Here is a 10,426-nt window from a genome sequence, read left to right as displayed (position 1 = left end):
TTTGAGCTTTTTGTTGGAGATCGATGCTTTTGTCATCAATTGGAGAACGAGAGGGGATAGGGAGTGTGTGTTTCCAATCCAAATCTTAAGTACTTATTTTTATCGCCCCAGATCGACCAAGCCCAAGTTTTTCTTCTTCTTCTTCTTTTTTCTTTTTTGCATCGATAATGTAGGGATACTGACATCGAGGCCCGGCTATCTGGAGATTGAGGGATCACTATGCGAACCCCATGAGCCACTTAAGTCCGAGCCTTTGACCCATTCAAATAGCCCTGACCTGCAATATTGCATGTAGTTAACGAGATTTGTGCATATGAGCTCCAAATCTCGAGCTGGAAGTGCCTTGATACCATAACCAGCTGTGCCAATCTCGGGAGTTGAGTTATCATTTATTCGAACAAATCGGAAAAATCGATCCATACCAACTTGGTTATTGCGCTTTTTTCCCAGTAATATTTGTAATTTTGCATTTGTCGAAATTCAATCAAATCAATTGAGAATCTAATCGCCGGCGTAGTGCGAAAATTGGCGGCCAAATCACCCAAAAAAAAAAAACCCCCACAATCTTTCACCTAGGGGACAATAATACCCTCACTTTTAAACGACCCTGTAAAATTACGAATTTTTTATCCTAGAGACAAAAAAAAACCCACTTTTAAGTTCTCCATCCATGCAAGCCGATGTTGCGTGTGATGACATGGCTAACGGCGTTGTTGACGTGTAGCAAAAGACACGTCTGCAACAGCCAAAAGGCGACAGACACCCGTTAACAAAATCCTTCTACATAATTTCTCTGAAATATCGTGGTTTTTATTTTTCTTAACCGGCACTTATATTTACTTCAAATACTTTTTTGAGAACGCCACTGCTGCTCTTATCTCTGTTAATTATGTTTCTCTAAGACGTCACCGCTAATCATGTCACGTGCCGTGGGAATTTGCTTGGATAAAAAAAAAAATTAACAACCCCTTTATTTTCGATTATATTTTGTACATTAAAATAAATAAAGAATTATGTAGAAAAAACCTCACGATCCATGATGTGGGTTAGGTTATTTCGATTTTTTTGACAACCATGACTTGATCAAACTAAGTTCCAAAGGCATCCTACCACCCCAACCGAAGTTTCGTACGTACCTAAACCGAAGCAAATTTACTTTGATTATTTCTGTCCACTTGTAGTTTCTTGGAAATTATATATATATATATATATATATATATATATATGTATATTTCCAATGTACATGAGCTACAATTCATAGTTCAAGCAGTGCATTCACATCCTTGTCCCCCTTTTTCCCAGCTAAAATCAGACCGCAAACGAAGTCATTACGCGTGGTCTAGAAGTTGCATGGGATGTCGTCAACCAAGTATATAGACCTCCCTAAAATTTCATCATTAAACGATAAGGTAAATGACATTCGTGCGGAAGATGATTGACTTGTTCAAGTACCTTATCGAAACTTGCCAATCACGGCGTGCGCCCAGAATTTCTCGCACGATAGTTCGTCTTCGTCGTGGTACGTAAGATTTCGTATCTTCATTTTAATAAATACGAAAAGGGCGAACTTGGCACGCGTCGAATTTGCCGCCACAAAATGGAAAAGAACATTAGAAAAGAAGAAGAAGAAAGAAGAATAGATGAAAGTGAAGACTAGAGACAGGAGAAAATGGCGAAATGTTGACCGGTCCCCTTTGACGAAATCTCACCAAACGCTTTGACCCAACAAATTGGCGGAGATTATGTTTTACGATAAAGGATACTTGTGGAAAGAGATCACCCTTTGAAGGCTTCTTTCAAGGCAATTTCTCGTAAGGAATTATTATTAATTGAGCAAAATTACATATAAAAATTCTCTAATTTCTCTCTTAGTTTTATGTTTTTCCAATCCTCTACTTTTAAAATTTAACACTGCAAATTTGCACATTTCGGAAAAAAAAGTATGCGTTGTGCCCTCTTAGAAATTAAGTGAATTGAATTTTAGATTTAAGAATTTCGAAATGCACAAGGTACGAAATTTGAAATTAGAGAACGCAAAGATGAAAATGGGGGATTTTTTTTGTAATTTATCATCTTTTATTAAGACATTCTCTCTTGTTAATCGATCAATAATTATAGCATTACACTGCCGGTGGGAAAAGTACTTTTTTCGCAAACGGTCTTTGTCGACCATTGATTTGTAAGTTAGCGAGAGATTCACATTATAGCCTCTCTTTACGCTGGTAGTACATGCTCTATTTTTTGTTAATACGATGGATCAATCTTTGGGAAAATTATCTAAAAAATCATAAATTTATTGCACTTTTACCGATTCAATCCTAAGCCTTTCAACTTTGCCAATTGAGCCATAAACTTTTTCATTTCTTCTCAATTGAGTCCATCCGGTCAATTTTGGCCGAAAATCGCTGACGTGGACGCCGGATGGCCACGTGGCGTTGACGTGGACATTTTTAAATAATATTTTTAATAATTTATTATTTATTTATTTATTTTTCCTTTTCTCTGTTTTTTTTTTCTGGATTTTGAAATTAGGGCCGGCGAGGGTGGCCGGTCGGCCGACCCTCACTGGCCGAAGCGAGGGCGCGTGAGCCCTCACCCAGATCCGACAAGGGTCGTGACGCCCTCGCCAGATCTAGCCAGGCGAGGGCTTGGCCGCCCTCACCGGCCCCAGGCGAGGGCATGGGGCCAAAGCGAGGCCGGCAAGTGCCTCGCCTGGGGCCAGCGAGGGCCACCAAGGCGTCGCGACCCTCATTGGATCTGGGCGAGTGCTCGCGCGCCCTCGCCCGTGGCCGGCGAGGGTCAGCCAGCCACCCTCGTCGGCCCTAACTTCAGAACACAGAAAAAAAAAAAGAGAGAGAGAGAGAGAAAAGGAAAAAAAAAAGAGAAAAAAACATAAAAAAAATTTTCATTAATTATTAAAATATTATTTAAAAATGTACACGTCAGCGCCACGTGACCGTCCGGAGTCCACATCAGCGATTGCAGGCCAAAATTGACATGATGGACTCAATTGGCAAGAAATAAAAAGGTTTAGGACTCAATTGGCAAAGTTGAAAGGTTTAGGACTGAATTGGCAAAAGTGCAATAGGTTTAGGACTTTTTTAGACAATTTTCCCGTCAATCTTTTTACCCGTCATTCTCTTCCGTAGAAGTTTCACTTCTAGAAATTTCAACATTTATTATTTCCATTAGGTCGCACTTTTAGTATATTCCTGAATATGCTCCTACTAATTCAAATGAATGGCTAATGAAAGGGATAAAACCGCAAACGCGCTTCTTTTTAGCGTATTCAATTTCCCTGTGTTGCTCGCTCGATCGATAATCAACTTCCGCCGTCGGCGGATTTTAACGACAAGAGTTGCTCTGGCCATTCCATGATCGAATTCTCGCATCTTCAAAAGAGAGACCTGATGACGCATGCGAGTAGCGCGGTCTCGAACACAACACGATCCCTCCGCACCCTTTTTTGGGGTTGCTTGACCAATTCTTGCACAAGAGGCTACGAAAGCGCCAGAACTGATTGAAATCTTGAATTGTCCATGTTCAAAACCACGAGTGGTGCTAGATTGACGTTACTAGTTTTTCCAGAACATCATGGGTTTGACGAGAGATGTAGGTGTTACGTGATGTGAAGTTCATATGGGAAAAGGGCGATTTGACAGGTAGATTGTACCCATTGTTGTTAAGCTATTTGCTACTTTTGTCACAACTTCGTGCGATGGTTTCCCCCCCCCCCCCCCCCATTGTGTTTCGTTTTCTACGACAAGGGTAGATTGGTAGAGAAGTCCCGACACATTTTGTCAATGAGAAAGAGTGGAATCAATGAAATCGGGGTGCGCATGACAGATACCGTCTATCGAGTTTAATCAAACCTCATCTACATGTAGATGGATTGAGCGGTTTACTAGAAACCATCTCGGTGGTAAACCAGTCATACGAGACGCGTCAGCCAATCAAATCTAAAACTTCAGACTTAAATTCGGTTCTTGGTCAATGCCGAATGCTCTTATATGTTCGAAGTAAAAACTCATTTTTGTTTTCGCCTCCTAAGAAAATCTTTAAAAGTCAAAACTTTCTCGCTTCAAATCTGAATGGGGATGGCAAGCGACTTGTGAGGTCGGATCTCTTACCGTTGAAAAATTTCTCGCGTAATCCGGATGAATGCGATGTACTGCAAAATACAGGATGTTACTAGCAATAGCTACACTTAAAATTTCAATCTGCTTTTGGCAAAAATGAAATCCACTTTGCATTTGATGAGTAGATTCACTGCAATAAAGCCAATGGCCTCCGCTACTTGGAAGTAAATGGCCTTTACCCGCACGGTACGAGGTTGTCTCACTGTAGTAAGCCCCCCCATCTAAATGCAGTGCCTTTTGCACGTACGTTGTGTGGTCCCCCACCTTCCAGTGGTTGGCTGGCTGCTTGTATAAAAGAGGACCTGGTCGGTTGAGAAGAATTCATAGACATACGAACATTTATGTTGTAGTTGGCCGAACAACACTTAGCTTTTTGCTGTTTGAGCCTTGTTGAGGTAACACTCTCTCTCTCTCTCTCTCTCTGACATGGCTCATTCACTTTCTGGTTTTTCAGACTGTGTTCATTGTATCTGTGGGTGGTTCTTATGATATTGTTGCCTCCTGGTCTGCTGAATCATGCAGAAATTTATCTTCTTGGCTTTTCGGATTTTCTACTCATAGAAGGGATGTTGTGCTTTTTAAATATCTCATTCGAGTAATTCTGAGATTCCAAGAACTGCAAAAAGTCAATGAGATTGCTCAGTCAGTCTCCATCTCTTGTCCTTCTGGTGCAAAAATGCAGAGTTTTCTTCTTGCTGCATGCGTTCGATGAAAATGGTGGGACATTACGAGACAGAATTCTTGTTCAAATGAAGAGGTAGATCAAATGGCGATGTCCGCACTCTGATCCAGTAAATAAGAACTGAGATTGTTTGTTATTGATTCAGATTGAATTCCGGGTCAAAATGTTCTCTTCAATCGTGTCAAGGTCGTGACTTTGAATTTTTCATCAGATGGCAGTATGGCACTCTGCATCTTTCATCCTTTAAATCTTGAAGCGCTGATCACACAATTTGAAATTTTGAAATGCAGACAGAACAGTGGTAATAGAAGTAACCTCCCACGGCCTACAAAGCGGAATTCGAAAAGATGACACGGAGAGTGATTAGCTTCGGCAAAAGGGCCTTGGATGGAGCGAGCAGGTCGGATGATTCCAAGGAGAAGCACCTTAAGAGGCAAAGGTCTGAGAAATTAGAGCCCAAGACTAAAGTTCTGTTGAAGTGCATATGTTTAGAAGCGAAATACTCCCGTGACAAGGGCAAGTTCATCGACGTATATTATTCCAACGAGACAATATCGTCCAAGGATTCAGTTTCTCCAACACCGGCCAATGAACTCAATGCGGCTGCCGTTATGCTTCAGAAAGTTTACAAGAGTTACAGAACAAGACGGACCCTTGCAGATTGTGCAATTGTCATTGAGGAGCTCTGGTAAGGCCTAGTTGATCTTGACTCGCAGTTATGTTCAAAGGTTTAAGCCACTTTTTATCTTTTTTGGGTTGTGATGATTTTGTCATCATGCAAATGTCTCTGCTAATGTGTTGCAGGTGGAGATGGTGCGACTTTACAGAGCTTCAACAGAGTTCCATCTCTTACTATGACACCGAAAAGCCGGAAACTGCCGTTTCAAGGTGGGCAAGGGCAAGGACACGAGCTGCGAAGGTACTTTTCATCTTGTTCTTGCCATTTTGCACCCCATTTGGATTCAAACTTATCATTGAATAATCAATCTTGACTGCCGACCTGTTCCAATCTATATATGCTGCCCTTCTTGACCTTTTTAGCAGAAATTCCCAATCCGTTTCTCATTCTCATCCTCTCCTCCGTGTTAGAGACACTTTTTGATCTCTTTGTTTCTTCAACCTTCCCAACAACAAATGCAGAAATAAATGCAATTTTTTCTACTTTTTGTTTTTCCGAGGTAGTCGGTTGTATGATTCGGATTGGCATTTGCAGGTAGGGAAGGGTCTTTCCAAGGATGAGAAAGCTCAGAAACTAGCCTTGAGACACTGGCTTGAAGCTGTAAGCACCCGTTCTCAATGCCATATAGACAGCCTTCTTCTTTCCCTATTTTTGTGGGCTTTTTCGGCAGTCTCGAGAACGAAACTTACTGACACTAAATTACCACACATACTAACAAAATTACTGCCGAATCGACAATTACTGTCATGGGATATTATCCTTTGTCTTCGCGACTAGCAATGAGGACACTATTGATCAGATGACCTGAGTGGAACTAGTTCTTTTGAGAGAAGAATTTTTCCCTGATGAGCACTATGTTAATCAATACCAATAGCTTTTTTGACTAATTTTCCATGCTTTCTATACCATTGTCAACCATCTGATGTCATCAACCATGGCAAATGAAAACTTCTTATACCCTTTGAATTCAATTTCAAAGGTCTTGAATGCCTTTTATAGGCTGCTGATCTGACGTCCATCAAGTAAGAGGATGGATTAACCAACCATTGAACTTTTCTCATCTTTTTGCAGATTGACCCGTGCCATCGTTACGGACACAATCTACAGTTCTACTACGATGTCTGGTTTGCAAGTGAGAGCTCACAACCTTTCTTTATTGGTAAATCCTTGATAAACAACAAAGCTACAGTATGGCATACCGGGATCTGCTTCTAACTTTGCATCTGCAAAATTTAAAGGTTGGACATCGGAGATGGGAAAGAAGTGAATCTCGAAAAGTGCTCAAGAAACGCTCTTAAGCATCAGCGCGTCACATATCTTGGACCTGTAAGTACAGCAGAGTAAGGATTTAAATTGCTTTGACCAGAGAAAAGCTCCGTTTTCTGTAACCGAGTTAACAAATTAGCAGCTAAGACACTGATATTATGGCCAAACCAATGCTCCTTTTCGACACTATATTGTCTGATAAGTGTTTATGCTTCATCTTTCTCACAGAAAGAGAGGAAGGCTTATGAAGTGATCATAGAGAATGGGAAGCTTGTCTATAGACAAGGCGGCGTGCCTCTTAACACGGTGGAGGGATCGAAATGGATCTTTGTCCTTAGCACGTCGAGGAATTTGTACGTCGGACGGAAGATAAAAGGTCAATTCCAGCACTCCAGTTTCTTGGCGGGAGGAGCCGCCACCGCGGCCGGAAGATTGGTCGCGCATGACGGCATCCTCAAGGTACCCTTGACATCGACAGATACATATATATGACCGAAACAGCAGCTTCGATCTAAAGAAAACATATCGCTCGTGGCCGTCGATGTTCCTTATCATCTCTCATTTCTCTCGTATTGCAGGCGATATGGCCTTACAGTGGTCACTATCACCCAACAGAAGAGAATTTCATGGAGTTCATCAGCTTTCTTCGAGAACACGATGTGGATTTGACCAATGTCAAGGTAAATTCCTGACGTCTTGGGCATGAATTACGCAGCGGCTTCTTACTGAGCTAAACAATTTCTTCCCTAGTTTAAAACTCACGTCCATTCTTGTATGCCGCAGCGATGTGCGGCGGATGATGAGATTCCGCCAAAACTTACTCTTAAGGAACTGTCCGAATCCACTGAAGACTGTGACGACGAATCAACAGCAAGTCATGCAATCTCAAGCGCATACAATGACGCTCTCGACAGAACCAAGGCCGAGGGAGATAAACCGGTCTGTAAGTCAGGGAAGCCGCTGAGGCTGAAATGGAGCACAGGAGCGGGCCCGCGAATCGGGTGCGTGAGAGAGTACCCATCGAGCCTACAATTCCAGGCGCTCGAGCACGTGAAGCTATCTCCGAGGAGCCTCGGCGCCAACAGTTCCTTAACCTGTAACGGCCCTATCCCGTCGCCACGGCCCAGTCCTAGAATCCACCTCTCGCCTCGGATCGCCTACATGGGGTAACCAGCCCGCAGTGTGCATGATTCGCTAGATACTCCCTCAGGTTCGACGGATCAGCCATTTTGACGCGTTCCGGTCCCGGGGTAATTCATTGCAGAGATCAACACAGATTTACGCCTAACTTAAGTCCCAAACGGTACAGAATAACATGTTGGGGGACCATCATCACACGAGGCGGCGCACTTCTTTATTTGTTTATTTGTATCTTTCCTAAGATTTCACACTGCACAGGCGTTCCCATTGTCTAAAGAAACTTTCAACGAATCTTTTTCCTGATCTAACTCGAACGCGACGCAATCAAACTTTTTCCATTTTCGTAACTGCTCCGCGGGCGATGCCTTTTCCAACCTCACAACCAAACCATGTGGTGTGGGAAGAATTCAAAGACCACGCGTCGTCGAGGAGGAAACGCCGGACCAAATCTGATAATTTTGCATGCACGAACGAACAAACTCCTCCGACACCAATCAAAATGTCAGTCAAATGTCACCAACGTGTGGGGGGATCGCGCGGTTTTTCTTTTCTCGTTTCGTCGTCTTCCCACTTGGTTGAGGAAGACTGGCTAAAGGGGGAGTTTCCTCTGACGCTCCATCAACTTGTTCTCTCTGTTTCTTTTCTTGGGGTCATAAATTCGTAGTTGGAAGCACACCCACAATGACCGTCGTGGCCGTGGAATCTCTACTCCCATGTATCCTCGATTTACCCTGTATTGAAAGTGAAGAAAGTGAAGCTGAAAATGAAATGTACAAATATAAGTACGAAAGGTAATATTTCAATGATATATATATATATATATATATATATATATATATATATATATATATATATATACGGCACTCTCCTCTGCCACAAACAAGCAATGCATTAAAAAGATATGTCGATAAATCGATATTTCCTCTCGAAGAGGTAAGAAGAACGCCGCTACATCCGCGATGCGCACGCATGCAAGTAGTCCTAAAAGTTCAGAAAGGTCAATTTTTTTTCGTCCACCTCGTTAGATATAGAATCGAAGCTCGTGCTTTGGCAAAATCCCAAATTCCTCAATCCAATCCTATTACCTATCCCTTTACGCCCAAATGCAAACAAGACCACTCGTGTGGAGTGCACCGGCTCGTGTACTAGTAGTCTTAAAATGAATAGAAATTTAGGGTGCGTTTGTTTCACAGCAAACGTAATGTTTTTGGAAAATATTTTCCAAGAAATCATTTTCCAAAAAAACGGTTAATTTTTCTTTGTTTGGTAATATATGATCGAAAATGTTTTCTGGTGTTTGGATATTATTTGGAAAATGATTTTAATCTCGTGACTTTATTTCGGACAAAAAAAAATCAATTTTTTTATTTTTTATTTAAAAAAAATCGAATTTTTTATTTTTTCTTTTCTTTTTTAAAAATCGAATTTTTAATCATTTTTATTTTTCTTTTCTTTGTAAAAAAATTGGAATTTTTAATTTTTTCTTTTTCTTTTTTCTTTTCTTTCCTCTTTTTTTCCTCTTCCTTCGCCGCGACCAACCGGCGACGGCCATAGGCAAGCTAGAGGCTTGCCTGGCGATGGCCACAAGCGAGCTCAAGGCTCGCCCGGCGACGGCCATAGAGCTCGCCGGCCTTGCCAGAGCTCGGGCTCGCCTGGATATGGCGAACCGCGAGCTCGTCGGCCTTCGTCGAGCCCGAGCTTGACTCGCTTGGATCTGGGGAGCCGCGAGCTCGCTGGCCTCGATGGAGCTCGGGCTGACGAGCTCGCTGGCCTCAACCGAGGTCGGGCTCGCCTGGATCTGGTGAGCTGCGAGCTCGCCGGCCTTAACGTAGCTCGGGCTGACAAGCTCACAGCTTGTCGACCTCGACAGAGCTTAGGCTCACCTGGATCGGCCGAGCTTGCGAGGCTGGCCCACTCCTATGGTCAATTGCCGGCTCGACCGGCGGAAGGAGGAAGAAGGAAAAAGAAAAAAGAAATGAAAAAAAAAAGAAAGGAGAGAAAAAAAAAAGGAAAAAGAAAAGAAAAATAAAATATTAACAAATTTAAGATTTTCTTGACCAGAAAGTATTTTCGGTTGACCAAATTATTTTCGGATAACGAAAATGGATGAAAGTCCGAAAAACGCTTTCTTGGAAAACACTCTCACGCACCCTTAAAAGGCGTTGGCCTCTTTTCCAGTCAATGCATTCTATTTCTTCCATAGTGATGTCGATCATTACGGAAGAGAGCATCTCGGCTTGTCCCACAAGGCGATGCAACTGTATCGATAAGAAACGACTTGTCTTCATCATGTCTTTGAAACAAAGGAAATGACATCATGAGCTGACCCGGATTGGAAAAGTTCTGCTCCCGCCATGACAGAAGGGGGGAAACCAGACACGCACTAGATATTACTCAAGACTCGAAAGTCGGACAGATCAAATCATTCAAGTGTCAAAAACCAAAATGCAAAAAAGACCAATTTTTCTTCTCGCTAAAGTGACAAAAGAAAGCAACAGGAAAAGCGACAACAAAACAATC

General features: G+C 42.3%; 1 protein-coding gene across 1 annotated transcript; it reads left to right on the top strand.

The window, feature by feature from the left end:
• The first annotated feature begins 5,115 nt into the window (after positions 1-5,115).
• On the top strand, positions 5,116-8,214 carry LOC115691070 (IQ domain-containing protein IQM1-like). The gene is made up of 8 exons (XM_030617634.2): positions 5,116-5,509; positions 5,626-5,740; positions 6,035-6,100; positions 6,572-6,693; positions 6,739-6,826; positions 6,995-7,225; positions 7,345-7,446; positions 7,550-8,214. The coding sequence occupies exons 1-8, from the start codon at positions 5,169-5,171 to the stop codon at positions 7,934-7,936; spliced, it is 1,452 nt and encodes a 483-aa protein (XP_030473494.1). The 5' UTR covers positions 5,116-5,168; the 3' UTR covers positions 7,937-8,214.
• Positions 8,215-10,426: the final 2,212 nt, after the last annotated feature.

The sequence above is a fragment of the Syzygium oleosum genome, unplaced genomic scaffold, assembly GCF_021117445.2.
Source record: "Syzygium oleosum isolate NSW1041296 unplaced genomic scaffold, Sole_v2.1 Sole_v2.20, whole genome shotgun sequence".
Lineage (NCBI taxonomy): Eukaryota > Viridiplantae > Streptophyta > Magnoliopsida > Myrtales > Myrtaceae > Syzygium > Syzygium oleosum.
The sequence above is the reverse complement of the archived record's forward strand: the minus strand, read 5'-3'. Positions and strand labels throughout refer to the sequence as shown.